Source organism: Bison bison, unplaced genomic scaffold (genome assembly GCF_000754665.1).
Source record: "Bison bison bison isolate TAMUID 2011002044 unplaced genomic scaffold, Bison_UMD1.0 scf7180017861046, whole genome shotgun sequence".
Classification (NCBI taxonomy): Eukaryota; Metazoa; Chordata; class Mammalia; order Artiodactyla; family Bovidae; genus Bison; species Bison bison.
In genome coordinates, this window is record NW_011491618.1 from 2,458,606 (window position 1) to 2,474,456 (window position 15,851).

Consider the following 15,851-nt stretch of genomic DNA (forward strand, 5'->3'; position numbering starts at 1 on the left):
ATATTGTCACCCTGCTTATTTAACATATGCAGAGTACATCATGAGAAACGCTGGGCTGGAAGAAGCACAAGCTGGAATCAAGATTGCCGGGAGAAATATCAATAACGTCAGATATGCAGATACCACCCTTATGGCAGAAAGTGAAGAGGAACTCAAAAGCCCCTTGATGAAAGTGAAAGTGGAGAGTGAAAAAGTTGGCTTAAAGCTCAACATTCAGAAAACGAAGATCATGGCATCCGGTCCCACCACTTCATGGGAAATAGATGGGGAAACAGTGGAAACAGTGTCAGACTTTATTTTTCTGGGCTCCAAAATCACTGCAGATGGTGACTCGAGCCATGAAATTAAAAGACAGTCCTTGGAAGAAAAGTTATGACCAACCTAGACAGCATATTAAAAAACAGAGAGATTACTTTGTCAACAAAGGTCCGTCTAGTCAAGGCTATGGTTTTTCCTGTGGTCATGTATGGATGTGAGAGTTGGACTGTGAAGAAAGCTGAGCGCCAAAGAATTGATGCTTTTGAACTGTGGTGTTGGAGAAGACTCTTGAGAGTCCCTTGGACTGCAAGGAGATCCAACCAGTCCATTCTGAAGGAGATCAGTCCTGGGATTTCTTTGGAAGGAATGATGCTAAAGCTGAAACTCCAGTACTTTGGCCACCTCATGCGAAGAGCTGACTCATTGGAAAAGACTCTGATGCTGGGAGGGATTGGGGGCAGGAGGAGAAGGGTGAGATGGCTGGATGGGATCACTGACTCAATGAATGTGAGTCTGGGTGAACTCCAGGAGTTGGTGATGGACAGGGAGGCCTGGCGTGCTGCGATTCATGGGGTTGCAGAGTCGGACACGACTGAGCGACTGAACTGAAAGGGGTAGTATAGGAGAAGGCAATGGCACCCCACTCCAGTACTCTTGCTGGAAAATCCCATGGGCAGAGGAGCCTGGCGGGCTATAGTCCATGGGGTCACAAAGAGACATGACAGGGACTTCACTTTCATTTTTCACTTTCATGCATTGGAGAAGGAAATGGCAACCCACTCCAGGGTTCTTGCTTGGAGAATCCCAGGGACGGGGGAGCCTGGTGGGCTGCCGTTTATGGGGTTGCACAGAGTTGGACACGACTGAAGCAACTTAGCAGCAGCAGCAAAGGGATAGTATAAGAGACTTTAATAGGATCCAGATGTTTGTGATAGCCATCTGACAACTCTATCAAAAAGGGAAATAAAGTTGTTTGGGTATAACTTGTTTTTAGTGGACTCATGCGGAGAAGGCAATGGCACCCCACTCCAGTACTTTTGCTTGGAAAATCCCATGGATGGAGGAGCCTGGTAGGCTGCAGTCCATGGGGTCGCTAAGAGTCAGACACGACTGAGTGACTTCGCTTTCACTTTTCACTTTCATGCATTGGAGAAGGAAATGGCAACCCACTCCAGTGTTCTTGCCTGGAGAATCCCAGGGACAGGGGAGCCTGGTGGCTGCCGTCTCTGGGGTCGCACAGAGTCGGACACGACTGAAGCGACTTAGCATAGCATAGCATAGCATAGTGGACTCATGTGGGCACCTAGTGGCCATCATGTTTAGGTAACTGGTGAGACTTTCATGAGCCCTCTGAATTTTGTTAACTCAACTGACTTAAAAATTGATACTTGTGTTCCGTTCTAGTCTCTGTCAACCTTCTGTTTGTAATGTTTTCTCAAAGATTATTGATAATGAAGTTTTTCTGGTATAATTTGCTCAAACAAGATCACTTGAATTAAATCAAAGGGGCTTAAGTCTAATCAACCACAAGCTGAGAGTAATATCCTAGGTTGGTGGTGGTGGCTCAGCTGCCCTTACCATTCTGGGCATCATATGTACTATTCACCTGTGACCTTGACATCTTAGGGGGGGTGTTTGGACGGCACAAGGGATGATGGCCCACTCTTTGGGTCACTGTAGCTTAGTGGTTAGGTGCTGGCCTGGATTCAGACAGGCCTGAGTCATGTCAGATTTCATCTCTGCCACTAATGAGCAGTATGACTTGGCAACTTACCTAAACTTGCCAAGCATCAGTTCCCTCATCTATGAAATGAGTGTCTCAGTTGAGGATTAAATGAAGCCTCTAATGAAGTTTGGCTCTTGGTAACCATTTCTTCCATATGGCCGTTATTCTCTTAAAGTTTGCTGGGTAGAGCTCCTGAGCACATTCAGGAACCTAGAGAGAAAGTAAATGTTTGGCCTCCCAGGGCAAGGCAGAAGCACTGGGTACCCTGGACTCAGGCCCCTGTTTCAGAAGGAAAGGCTGGGCACTCCTTGAGGGCCAGAGAGGAGTACTTTGACCTTTGGCCTAGTGAGAACAAGAGAGAACATTCCCCTCCTTTGTGTCCAGTTGTCTTAGGCAGGAAGTAGGAATGAAAAAAAGAGACACCTGTCTGCTTTATGACTTGAGGGAGGGATCCAAGGCTTCTCCTAGTTGTCATGGTTGATAAGAAATAGAGGAGGGCTGGGGCTCCAGAAGAGAGAAGGAGGTGGAAAGGGGAACACCTGCTCTTAGAAAAGCAGGGCAGGGTCCTGCTCCCCTGGATAGAAGGCCAAAAGGGCTTGGAGATGTCCTCAACCTGTCCCCTATCCCCACCCTCATGATGGCTTCCTGAGAGCTGATTGCTCCTGCTTTGGGTGGTGGGGCTTGGCAGGAGGCAGGCAGGCAGGTAACTAGAGCTGAGATTCCTCTTCCATTCCTGAGCTGCTGCTGCTGCTGCACTCTGCAAGTATAGTGCCAGGAATAGAGGTTGAGTACACGGGTTCTGCTGGAGGTCTTGACCTCGGTGGTCAGATTAGGCCAAGATCTAGTTGAAGCTCTTTGCAGGAGGAGGGGGAGTTTCTGTGATCGTGTGGGAAATAAGTGAGGTGGAGTGTGGAGTGGGAGTAAAAACGGTCTAGAGAATTTAAAAGGGTGATCTTCCCTGATTGCCTTTCATCCTAGTAGGAATAACAGGATGAGGGGTGGCTGGGGATGGGAGGGTCAGGAGGCTGGGATCTCAGGCTGAAATAGCTTTGGCTATTTTCCTAGCTGTTAACTGCTAGGTAAGCAGGTAAGATCTTGAGAGATGGAGGGAAGGTGTCCTTGAGACCACATTGGGGACCTGGCATATGGTGAGGTCCTGAGTCGTGTCTGCATTTATTTTTCTCTCCTAGCATCACCACGCTTCCCAATATCTTGGATGGAGGAGAGTAACACAAGCTCTCAGCATCCATGACTGTCTGGTGCCATCCTCACTCCATCTCATCATGGGGCAAGGGTGGAGCAGGTGTGGCCACGGCCACAGTGGGGCATCAGCTTTGCTTAGGGTCTGGCGGCAGGTGGCCAGCACCATGAAACTGCCCAGCTTTGGGCATTGTGTGGGCTGGGGAGGCCTCCACCTGCTTAGACCCTTTCCAGGTTCCCTGATAGTTTGGCTGTCAGAGCTGAGCCACAGTGGTCTCGGCCACTCAGCAGGTGGCTCCTTCCAGGGCCTGTGTGGACTGCGGGTGCTGCTGCTGTCTCCCAGTATCCTGTGGGACTTGGCTGGTGGAGCTCTGGGGGGCCTAGGTGTTCTGGAGCAGCTGTATCTCAGCCACACCAGCTGGCCTCCCTGCGCCCCGACTTTTCCATCACCCCGTGCTCTCTACTCTGTCTAGACCTCTTACAACCTGCTTGCAAGCCTGGACCCCTGCAGCCTGTGGAGCCTGGGAACCTGGGGCAGCCAGACTTGAGCCACAACCCAGCTGAGCTGGGCACCGCTGGGGTTGGGAGCCTCTTCCACCTGTGCTGGCAGAGCTGGCTGGGAACCAGCACAGCAAGTCAGGGGTGCAGCCCTGGCCCCCATGCCAGCCTGGAAGTGCTCCCTGGCTGGGACTGACATTAGTCAGCTGGAGGCCGAGACCTTTGTACCCCCGTGAGCACTGGGCCTCGTCTCTATTGTAGGCAACCGACTGCAGCATCTCAAGTTCAAAATATGACGGGCATCTGGATAGCAGGCATGATGCTGCTGCTGCCTCAAACCCCTGGGTATGTGACTGGCCTGCAACAGGCCGTTAGGAACTTGGATGACCTGATGGCACTTGTGTGTAGCCAGCCTGGGTTACTTGACTTGTAGCCTGGGCAGCTGGTGGGGTGGTGCTGAGCAGTGTGGATTCCCAGCTGGGCTGGTCACTGTGGCTGTGACCGTGGTTATGGTTGAGTGCAAGTGCAGGCGAGGCCCTGGGGGAACCAGAGAGCAGGGGAGCCCTCAAGAGGCAGCTGGGGGAGGGAGAGAAGATGGAGCTGTGATAAAGGAAAAGGGATGGTCCTTAGAGGTCTTTGGGGCTCCATTGTCTGCCCAGGCAGGGTGGAGTAGTGGGAGGGGAGAAATGGCTGTGTTCAACTCTCAGGGCCTAGGACCGACCACCCCTCCCTCACCTATTTCCCTCTGATCTAGCATAATGCTCTCATCTTTCCCAGCCCTGGGAAGAGCAGTCTGGCCCCTAGTCCTCAACACCTCTTTGGGAAAGAGGGAACTAAAAGGTAGAAAGACCAGAGGGAACTGGGGTGGGACGGGTACAGTCAAAGTTGCTCAGTCGTGTCCGACTCTTTGCAACCCCATGGACTGTAGCCCACTAGGCTCCTCTATCCATGGAATGCTCCAGGCAAGAATACAGGAGTGGGTTGCCATTCCTTTCTCCAGGGGATCTTCCTGACCCAGGGATCGAACCCAGGCCTCCTACATTGCAGGCAGATTCCTAACCATCTGAGAGCCACCAGGGAAGCCCTATAAGGAAAGCATTCATCTTTGTCCCCTTTCTCTTGCTCACACATGTTCCTGGCCTCTGCTGCTGGGGACTTGATCAGAAGCTGGTTGCTAAAGTTATGATGGAGGTAGGGTGGGTAACGGTGTTGTTCCCATGGGCACAAGCCAGGCAGGCTTCTAGAACTATTTTGTGGACATACACTGATCCCAGTTCTCAGCACTTTGCTCCTTCCTGATGGCTGTGCATTTTGTCTCATTTGAATCGGGGATAGCTGAGGAGATTGGAAAAAGAAAAACAGTTGGAAAGTTGATACTGTAGTATGTGCCTGTATTGTGTGTGTGTGTGTGTGTGTGCGCGCGCGCACACGTGTGCCTGTGTTTTGGTAAAAACTTGTCTCATGTGGTGGTAGGGGGTAGGAAGGGTAGGCAAAATAACCTTTAACCCATTATTTTTCTCATTCCCTTTGACTGAAGTTTTCCCACCCTCACCCTCAACTCCCCACCCCAGCAGTCACACAATCTTATTCCCTAGTTTTTTACCTGGATATGTCCCTTTCTCACATTCTTTCTGATACACCTAGACTTTAATCATAGTGACTTTGTAAAAAAAAAAAATAGATATGAAAAGTGTTTTGTTGTCCAGCTTTCACTGGCTGATTGGGAATTTTAAATTCCTGTCTTCAGAAATGCTACTTTAACATAAGCTCCCTCTCCCTTCCCCAGGGAAGAAACACACCTCCTGAATTAAAGGACCTTACAAAAATGCTTACAGAGTCTTCAATATTAGAAGATGAATTTGTATGTTGCAGGGTGGTAGAGGGGGTGCAGGAAGATAGGTGGGGGTGGCCGTGTGGTGACAATCCCAGAGTGCCTCAAACTTTTGCTCATTTGTTCAACAAACAGTTACTGAGACATGACATAGTGGCAACACGTTTTGTTCATTTACTTATCTATTTGGCACACATTTCCTGAATGCATCCCATCTACCTGGCCCTGTCGATATAATAGGCAGAAACCAGACATTGTCCTTGACCTCATGGAGCTCACAATCTAGTGTTAATCTAGTCATCAATAGACAAATCACAAATATACAATTGCTAATGTACTAAGTGGGAGAAGGCAATGGCACCCCACTCCAGTACTGTTGCCTGGAAAATCCCATGGATGGAGGAGCCTGGTGGGCTGCAGTCCATGGGGTCGCTAAGAGTCAGACACGACTGAGTGACTTCACTTTCACTTTCCACTTTCATGCATTGGAGAAGGAAATGGCAACCCACTCCAGTGTTCTTGCCTGGAGAATCCCATAGACAGAGAAGCCTGGTAGGCTGCAGTCCATGGGATCGCACAGAGTCGGACACAACTGAAGCGACTTGGCAGGCAGCAATGTACTAAGTGAGTCAAGGGAGAGGTGCCTGATGGTTATGAGAACAAAATAGAGGATCTGAGAACAAACAAGGCCAAAGGGGGAGACCAGTCCGAAGCCTGATGCAGCTAAACTGACAAAAAATGGTAGATTGGGCTAGAGTTGGAGCGCTAGAGCTGGAGGAACGGACTGCTTGAGATGACCCGTATGTCCTCGTCAGGTCTTTCTTCTCTCGGGGGACAGAAGAAAGGCAAACCAAGACCAAAGTTCTCTACAAGTGGCTCTGAGGAGACCCTCTTACTCTAAAGTTAAAACAGAAGCAGAGGGATTTCGTGTGTGTGATTTCCTCTGTGTGTGTGTGTGTGTGTTGTGTACACCATTCACTGAAGCCCTACTATGTGCTAGGACCAACACTGTCAACATTTAAACTTCACAACCCTGTGACGTCGATGTCATTCCAGTTTCCCAGATGAATCTTGGGAAGTATAGGAGATACATTGAAAGTCACAGAGTTGCGTTAGAATTGGAGCCCAGGTTCAGCTGTATTCAAAGGCTAGTTCGCTTACTGTTCCTTCCTCTACTCTAGTTTTCAATTTTGCACCTATAAGGACTCCTGAGCCTCCCTGGGCAGAAAGAATAACGGAACCCTGCAGCTACGATACTTTCTTCAGTCCAGAACTAGAGAGTGAGAGCTTTGTTTCCCGACGGAAGCGGGGAGGAAAGAAAAACCCCCGCGAAACCCGGAAGTTGTGCGTCGCATCCTCGCGCCGGCCTCCCTGGCCGCCGGGTGAGGCTGTGGCGGACTGCCCTTTCTCAAGATGGCGTCGAAGACGGGTTCGCGACGGTGGATGTTGCAGCTGATCATGCAGTTGGGTTCTGTGTTGCTCACACGCTGCCCCTTCTGGGGCTGCTTCAGCCAGCTCATGCTGTATGCTGAGAGGGCCGAGGCGCGCCGGTGAGCGGGTCCGTGCGGTCGCCGAATGTGGTGGGGGCGGTCCGGCCCGTCCCAGGAATGGGGGTGCGGTGAGGTGGGGAAGAAGTTGTGGCCTAGAAGTTGGGACCCTTGGACTGGGAGGAACTGGGACCTCGGACTTGTTAGGGACTCTGGTCTGGAGTATGGTGGGCATCGAGCTTAGTGCGGGGGTTCTAGCCATGAGAGGGGGCTCAGGTTTGCAGAAGCAATGGAGCTTGCGGGAACCCGAGGAGTCTCAAGACTCTTCTTCCCGCTTCATCCTGTGCTTCAACTCTGTCCTCGTTCCTTCCCCCTTCCCTACTCGCAGGAAGCCCGACATCCCAGTACCCTACCTGTACTTCGACATGGGGGCGGCCGTGCTGTGCGCTAGCTTCATGTCCTTTGGAGTGAAGCGGCGCTGGTTCGCGCTGGGGGCCGCACTCCAGCTTGCCATTAGCACCTATGCCGCCTACGTCGGGGGCTACGTCCACTACGGGGACTGGCTGAAGGTGAGCACCTCGCCCCTAGGTGGGACTTGGCTGTAGTGCCGGGGGAGCCGGTGCCTGGGACGGCTGGACAAACTAGCCAGGAGCACAGTGCGAAGCCTGGGAAGGTTGAACCCCCTTGATTTGTGGCGGTTATTACAGACGACAAGAATGGAAGGACCTTGGAGACCAGCAAACCTCCCCCTCAGGGTGCAGAAATTGAGGTTCAGAGATGGGAAACAGACTTTCCCAAAATTACACCACAGTTAGCATTACAGGTGGGACCAGAAACCAGGTCACCTGGTTCCCAGAACTCTACACCATTAGTTTAGTTATCAGAGCCAGGGAGAAAGGAACCTTAGAGAGAACCTAGTCCACCTATCAGATTTTATGAAATTTATCTAATCCGAGGGCAGCATTTAATCCTGTAGATTCCAGGACCTGTACCAGGTACTACAGGCTTGGAGATAAGCCTGGACCAAGGCATTACCCGCAAGGAATGGACTGGCAGTCAATTAGGGGAGGCAGGTGTGAGAATAGCTACTGGACAGTGAGATCATTGGTTAGTTTGGGGAACAAAGTATACCCTATGGCAGAAAGAATATTGAACTTTGAATGTGCAGACCTGGGGATGGGGAGAGGGGCAACGCTTGGTATCTGGGTTCTGCCACTTTCTGTAGGACCTTGGACAAGTTTATTAACCCCTCTGGGCCTCAATTTCCACTTCTGATAAAAAAAATTATCTTTCTCTGCTCTACCTGCTCGTGGTAATGGTAAAGCGGGTTCATCAAATGAACCGGGATGTGTAGAGATGGGCAGTTCTGCACTCCGGGCAGCCAGGAGAAGTGCAATGGCTTCAGTTTCTGATTGGGGTCCCCTCGCCTTGGCCTAGGTCCGTATGTACTCACGCACAGTTGCCATCATTGGTGGCTTTCTTGTGCTGGCCAGCGGTGCTGGGGAGCTGTACCGCCGGAAACCTCGCAGCCGTTCCCTCCAGTCCACCGGCCAGGTCTTCCTGGGCGTCTACCTCGTCTGTGTGGTAGGTTGGGGGATTGTCAACTGGAGGTGCTTCACTGGGAGTGAGCTGTGAACCGATGCCTGGTGCCTGGCAGAACCCAGGGAGGTGGACAGAACGAGGCTTGCATGTAGTTCCTGAGGGCTTGACTCCCAGCAGTTGCCCTCTCCAGCTTCTGGGCCTTGGGAGCCTTTCAAGTGCCTGAGACCTGGCTGAGAGTCCCTTCTTCCAACATTATTGCACCAGGGAGAGAAGAGGGTGAATTGACCATTCAGTCCCAAGCCTGAGAGCCAGGAGGACAAGAGGGACTGGGCCTCTCATGGCTTCACCCCCCAGAGGACTGAGAGAGGGGACAAAGGAGAGGTTTGGTAGAGTTCAGGTCCCACCTGGGGCTTTGCCACTTAGAGCTGATGGGGCTGCCTGGGGGAGCCGGTTATATCCTCCCTGGTGCTGGGAGTGGGACCAGTGTGGAAGGGAATGTCAACGGGCCTCAAGTCACTTAGCTTCATCTTAGATACAGAGCACCATCTCCCATGTGAAGAGCTCTGTATTCAGAGGTGAGAGCCCCAGCCTGACTGTGGACCCTCTTTCCTTCTGAGCTCCCAGGGTCAGGATAGACAGAGACCCTGGCCTCACGGAGCTCCCTTGTCTGATGGGAGACACAGGTCTTATTTTCAGAAAGTCCCAAGTCTGAGAGGGGAGTCGAAAGCCCACCTGGTAGGGGCTGGCTTGCATCTCAGGGGTGGCCTTCCCAGAATAGGCTTCTCAGCCTATTCAGAGCCTCAGAGGATGGTGTGTCTCTAGGCCTACTCACTGCAGCACAGCAAGGAGGACCGGCTGGCGTATCTGAACCATCTCCCGGGCGGGGAGCTGATGGTCCAGCTCTTCTTCGTGCTCTATGGCGTCCTGGCCCTGGCCTTCCTGTCGGGCTACTACGTGACCCTGGCTGCCCAGATCTTGGCTGTCCTGCTGCCCCCGGTCATGCTGCTCATTGATGGCAATGTGGCCTACTGGCACAACACGCGACGCGTTGAGTTCTGGAACCAGATGAAGCTCCTTGGAGAGAGTGTGGGCATCTTCGGGGCCGCCGTCATCCTGGCCACTGACGGCTGAGTTGCGCAGCACGAGTCTGAGAATGGGTGCAGGGAGCCACTAAAGGCCACCCTCTGTTCCTCCTTGCTGGCCCAGTTATGTTTATTTATGCATTTTGGTCTGTTTGATCCTTTGCGTTATGTGCATGTGTGTGTGTGTATGTTGGCAAGAGGCAGGTCTCTTCCCCAGTTCCTGGGCTCAGGCCTTGGTGGGGTGGGAGCCCTGATGACTCTGCCCTACGGGTTTATTTTTCCTGTTTGTTCTGAGGAGAGCTGAGGCCACCTGTTCTCCTGGGTCTCCTGTCCCAGGAAATGGAGTAAGGCAGGGCTATGGGGGCAGGGGTTGAGGGTGGGGGACACTGAGAGTGGGAGACAGGGAGGAAGACCAGGAACTGGAAGTGAGCCAGTGTGAAAGATCCTTCTTTGAGCCTGGCAGATGCAGCTAGGCTCTGCAGTGCTTTTCTGAGACTGAAACCGAGTGTGTGTATTGACACATGGATCAGGCCCAGGTGGAGTAGAGGGGCTGGGCACTACGCAAGTCGTGGGCTCTCAGGGTGTGCCAGGAGCAGACACAGCACTAGCTGTCACCCACCTCTAGGGCAGAGCAGGCCCCAGTCTACTCTGGAGTGTGCAGGGGTGGGGCAGGCAGTGGCCAGCTTCCTGCCTCTGGCCTTCTGTTTCCAGCTCCGTGGTTGGCCTGTTGTGGGTGAATGCCCTCCCAAACACCAGACCACACAGTCCTCCAAAATTAAACATTTTATATAGACGTTTGGCTTTGCTTCTCTGTTCTCCCCACGGGGCACTTTGCTATTGGCTGGGATTGATCTTGGGTTTCTTGAAAGCCCATACCCGGGTAAGGCCCACCTTGACCCACCCATGACCTTGCCCCTGTCCTGAGAATCCCCACTGTCCTTGGGCTCTCTTTTCAAGTCTGCAAATGCTCCCTACAGTACACGCTTTGACCTTTCACTCACTTCCTCTCATGGCTTGTCTTTTCCTCCCCATTTGGTGCCAGCTCTTTTGAGAGAAATCTTTGGCGAGGGCAACTAGAAGGAGAGGACTGATTAAGGGTCCACTCTGAGGCCAAGGAATTTTCATTTCACAGATGAGGAGATGGAGGCTCAGAGGTTGAGCTACTAGCCTGAAACCACAGATCTGGATTCCAGGCCCAGTCTGTCTAAAGCCCACACCCAGCTGTGTGCTCGACGCCACCCCTCTCTTCAGGGAAGACAGGCTGCTCTAGGGGAGTTGGTCTCTCAACAGCCCCTGGTCCCCTCCTTACACATCCACACACCTCCTGACAGAAAGTAGCCTCAGCAGCCATTGTGGAGCCTGGCACATCGTAGGGGTCAGAAATGCCAAATGCAACCTCAGGCTTTGGACTTTGGCCTGTCTGAGATGTCCCACTCCTGCAAAGATGGAGACACAACCTCCAGGGGGGCCAAGGGGAAGACCTCCCAGTCTGGGCTTGGCTCTGAGCCCTGCCTAGCAAGGGAGGTGGGGCTGCTGTCAGTCCGGTTTGTGGAACAGAAGGTGTTTCCTAACTGAGGGGTAGGGTAGCCCCTCAGTGGGCTGCTGACAGTTGGCTGAGGGAGGTGGTGGCAGCATTCATCTCGGGGCCTGGGCCTCGTTTAGCTCTTCTCTTCCTCTAGGAGACCCCTGGTTCCCCAGCCCGCAAGATGTTGCTCCCAGAGGGTCAGTGCTAATTTCAAGTGTGAGCTGACTTTCAGACAAGTACTTGCATTTTAATCAAGGCCTCCTGAGATGTTTTAAGACCTGAAGGAATTAAAATGAATGGTGGAATATAAGGCAGATGTGGGTGATATTTTGGGCAAGGAAGCCTCAAAACAGCACAGTGGTCAAAGACACTGGCCCACCCTCAGCCTTGAGTAGAGCCCTTAAAGGCAAGCCCTCCTCCCTCCAAATTCCTAGACTGAAAATTCAGAGCCATCTGGTTGTGGCTTTGGAGCAAGTAGGGGGTCTTGGGCAGGCCCTTTTCCTTCCTGTGCTTGTCCTCCCTTGGGTACCCTTCTCTGGGCAGGGTAGAGTAACAGCTGCTGCTTCCTCTGCAGTTCACTCAGCCAGCATGTCTGGTCCGGCCTGTGGCTGCCTTGGGTCTCCTCCAGCAGGCACGGCCTTTAGTCCACACTGGCTGTCCCAGGGCCTGAAGGGCTGGTAGAGAGGGTCAGCTGCCTGGGTCAGAAGCTGGCTTGCAAAAGGAGTCCGGTATCCCCTTGGCATGGTTGACCAGCTCATAAGAGTCCCGGATATCGGCCAGACCAAACCAGAAGAAGATCCACTGCTTGTTGGAGAAGCTGCCATCACTGTGTTTGAAGTACCTGGTGGGGGTGGGAGATAGGTTTTAGGCAAGGCCAGGGCTCACTACCGGAGAAGGCAATGGCACCCCACTCCAGTATTCTTGCTTGGAAAATCCCATGGATGGAGGAGCCTGGAAGGCTGGAGTCCATGGGGTCGCTGAGGGTCGGACACGACTGAGTGACTTCACTTTCACTTTTCACTTTCATGCACTGGAGAAGGAAATGGCAACCCACTCCAGTGTAATTGCCTTGAGAATCCCAGGGACGGGGGAGCCTGGTGGGCTGCCGTCTATGGGGTTGCACAGAGTCGGACACAACTGAAGTGACTTAGCAGCAGCAGCAGGGCTCACTACTCACTGGTTCATTTATTGAGAACCTACTACTGGCACACCACATTTTGTGTTTCACTAAGGTGGCGCTAGTGGTAAAGAACCCGCCTGCAAGTGCAGGAGACATAAGAGACCTGGGTTCAATCCCTGGGTATGGAGGATACCCTGGAGGAGGGTATGGCAGCCCACTCCAGTACTCTTGCCTGGAGAATCCTAAGGACAGAGGAGCCTGGCAGGCTACCGTCCATAGGGTTACAAACAGTCAGACACGACTAAAGCAACTTAGCACATTGTGCTTTGCAGGTACTGTGTTTTTTACAAATTCAAGGTTTTCAGAAACCCTGTGTGGAGCAAGTCTTAGCAGTGTCATTTTTCCAACAGACGTTTTCTCACTTCATGTCTCTTTGTTGCATTTTGGTAATTCTTGAAATATTTCAAACCCTCCACCAGCAAAAAGACTGCTCACTGAAGGCTCAAGTGATGGTTAGCAGTTTTTAGTAATAAAACTATTTTAAATTTGAGGTATGTACATTGTTTTTTTAGATATAATGCTATTTCACACTTAACAGGCTACAATATAGTGTAAACATTCATACATACCAGGAAACCAAAAAATTCATGTGGTTTGCTTCATTGCAATATTCACTTTATAGTGGAGGTCTGGAACCAAACTGGTAATATCTCTGGGGTATGCTTGTATGTGCTGTACACTCTGCTAGAACCTGAGGTTTGTAATCTGATTTTATTCTCATAGCACCAGCCAATAGCCTGGTGTTATGCTATTTTCACAGAGGAGCAGCTAAGGCTCAGAGAAGTTAGCTAACTAGCCAGAGTCACACAGCTAGGAGGGTTAGAGTGAGGCTGCCTTTTCCTCTCTCCACACTGCCTTGGCTGTGCAGCCTGGGGAAGGGTTCTTGTTCTGTTCTTGGTGCCCACAGAGCAGAGTAGTAGGGGAATGAGGGGATAGATAGCTGCAGAAGGAAAGAGAGGAGGGGGTGTCCCACTGGAGATGCAATGGGGTCAGAGCTCTGGGGTCAGAGCTTGGCAGCTGGGCCTGGACTAAAATGGTAAGAGGCTGAATTTCTCCAGACCCTGGGAGAGGCAGGCTGTGTGCCCGGTGCAGACTGTCTTCAAGGCATCTACCTTAACAGGACAAAGCAGAGTTAAGTGTGCTCTGCCTCTAGAGAAATCTCAGGCTCCATGTGTGGTCTGCTCCCTGGGGAATGTGGGGCCACACTGATGTGCGGGCCATCTCTCATGGGGGAAGGGTGGCTAATGAAAGGAGGGGAAGCCCAGCCTTCCAGGCTGGTGGATCCCCGGCATGGCTGGTGAGAGCTGGAGAGGGGAGCCAGGAAGGGCAGAACCTACCAGGGATTGATGGGGTTGGTGACCCGGGAGCGCCAGAAAAGTGTCTTCAGGTCCCGCCGCAGGCACTCCCACAGCATCTGGCCGGAGCCTTGGCCCTTGCGGCTGGAGCTCACCACAAACTTGTCTAGATACGGGGTCCCCCCCAGTACCGGCTCCGTGGTCAGAATGGCGGCCGCGTTGTACCTGGCGCAGCGGGGGAGAGGCAGGCTGGGACCTCTTCTTGACCCAAAGCTCTCCGGCTTGTCCCGTGGCCCCTGCCCTCTGGGTCCTCAGGCTCACCCCTCAGAGAAGTAGACAGAGTGCAGCCTCGGGCGCAACGAGGCCAAGTAGTCGTCCCGGAGCTTTTTGCCGAAGCTGGCGTTGACCAGGTTCACGAGGCGGCCCTGGTCCAGGCTGTCCAGGCAGCGCACTCGCAGCGTCCGCTCGCAGGTCTTGAACAGCGTCCCCGAACCTGGGGGTGGGATGAAGGAGGAGCAGTTCGTTCAGCCCGAGATCCAGGTCCCCTCCACTCCTACGTTTGCGCAGCCTGGTGGAGGTTCCAGACAGGAAGGTGGCTGGTGGGACAATTACCTTCTTTGGGAGCTCTCCACAATGAGATGCTTCCTATGGTCTGCATAGACTTGTCTGTGTTTTTCACTCAGGGAGATGCTTTTCCTAGGCAGTTCGTCCCTGGAGTTCCCCCCTCACCTGTGGTTCCACTTACTTCCCCTAGTCCCGCCCATCCCTGCCCACCCGGCTCCTGGCCCCGCCCACCTCTCCTCTGCTGTGTGTGTACTTAGTCGCTTAGTCGTGTCGGACTCTTTGTGACCCCTTGGAGGTAGCCCGCCAGGCTCCTCTGTCCATTGGGATTCTCCTGGCAAGAATACTGGAATGGGTTGCCATGCCCTCTCCAGGGGATCTTCCGAACCCAGATCTCCCGCATTGCAGACGGATTCTTTACCATCTGAGCCACCAGAGAAGCCCGAGAATATTGGAGTGGGTAGCCTATCCCTTGTGCAGGGTATCTTCCCGATCCAGGAATCGAACCGGGGTTTCCTGCCTTGCAGGCGGATTATTTACCAACTGAGCTACCCATTCCACTTGGGTCCCCTGGGTCTGTGGTTCCTCCCATACAGCCAAGTCCCGCCCACCTGCCTAGTTGCACCCAAGTTCCAGCCCAGGCCGGTCCACCTCCTTGCAAACCTCCCCCAGGTTTGGCAAGGGCAGGAAGCCTTTTCTGTGGCTTCTCCTGCCCCCGCCCCCCCAAACTCCGGCGCGCCCCTGCCCTCGCCCTCACCCCTGTTGCTGAAGAGCTCCGTGAGCAACATGCTGGCAGCGGTGATGACGGCGGAGGAGTGATGGGGCAGGCGACTGAGTAAGTCCACGATGAGCCGAATCCGCTGGCGTTCTTTAGTGCTCACCCAGTCGGCATTGGTCACCAGGTCCAGGTCAGCGGGCAGATTGACGTTACTCAGGACCTGTGTCCCGGACTAGGGGGTGAGCCTCCGACCTGCAGCCGCACCAGGACTGCGTCCCCGCCCTACGGACCTCTCCTCACTTAACCCCTTTTCCCTTACTTCTTCCCGGAGTCCTCCACCAGGGAGAGCTCAGATCTAAACACCGTAGGCTGAATCCCTCCCTGACACTCCATTCCCGACCCTTGCGGCTTCGAAGAGACTGACTCTGCGACCCATAAGGGAGGCGTGCAGGGGCCGCAAAAGAGATGCTCAGCGGAGGTGCGGAGGCACGGGGACTGGAACCCGAAAGGAAGAGACACACCTTGTGACTGCCGTCGTGCAGGCCGCCTGTGGTGTTGAGGAAGATGATTTTGGTGGGCCGCAGCGCCTTAGCCAGAGACGCGGTCACCTCCAGCGAGTCCAGGAGCACCGAGCGGCGCGCGGCGGTCTCCCCAATGGGACACAGGATGGGGATGCTTCCGGACTCCAGGCACCACTGGAGCAGATCGGTCTCCACGGAGACGATGCCACCATAGCTGTGGGCCAGACGCGGGGCTCAAGGAGATCGCCTCCGGGCCCTGCGGGGCTGGGGCTGCGCAGGCGGAGTGGCGTGATCCGAGGACGCCGGGACAGGCAGGGTCGGCACTCACCTGGCGTGAGGGGCTGGCTCAGCAGCGCTCAGCACAGACCCGCCGCCAAAAAAAGGCACGGCAGCGGCCGCACTGTGCCGCAGGGCGTGCCCCCGCACC

The 15,851-nt window shown here is 53.5% G+C and overlaps 2 protein-coding genes across 5 annotated transcripts in view; one reads left to right on the top strand and one right to left on the bottom strand.

Annotated features, from left to right (window-relative positions):
* The first annotated feature begins 1,487 nt into the window (after positions 1-1,487).
* LOC104982998 (transmembrane protein 101) overlaps positions 1,488-15,851 on the top strand; it is a 56,434-nt gene continuing 42,070 nt past the window's right edge. The window contains exons 1-5 of one of the 4 annotated variants that reach the window (XM_010832478.1): positions 1,488-4,027; positions 6,695-7,063; positions 7,389-7,569; positions 8,438-8,584; positions 9,365-10,418. In XM_010832478.1, the coding sequence (XP_010830780.1) occupies positions 6,927-7,063; positions 7,389-7,569; positions 8,438-8,584; positions 9,365-9,673 (774 nt within the window). In that variant the 5' untranslated portion in view covers positions 1,488-4,027; positions 6,695-6,926 and the 3' untranslated portion in view covers positions 9,674-10,418. Of the gene's footprint in view, positions 4,028-6,053; positions 7,072-7,388; positions 7,570-8,437; positions 8,585-9,364; positions 10,419-15,851 lie in introns of those variants that run through there. The other 3 variants (XM_010832477.1, XM_010832480.1, XM_010832479.1) reach the window with 3 other exon arrangements.
* Positions 11,376-15,851, bottom strand: part of NAGS (N-acetylglutamate synthase) — a gene marked incomplete at its 5' end in the record, with an annotated part of 5,552 nt that continues 1,076 nt past the window's right edge. Inside the window, 6 exons of the mRNA XM_010832476.1 lie at positions 11,376-11,990; positions 13,667-13,849; positions 13,946-14,117; positions 14,943-15,123; positions 15,425-15,638; positions 15,753-15,824. Of these exons, the coding sequence (XP_010830778.1) occupies positions 11,837-11,990; positions 13,667-13,849; positions 13,946-14,117; positions 14,943-15,123; positions 15,425-15,638; positions 15,753-15,824 (976 nt within the window). The remainder of the gene's footprint in view (positions 11,991-13,666; positions 13,850-13,945; positions 14,118-14,942; positions 15,124-15,424; positions 15,639-15,752; positions 15,825-15,851) is intronic.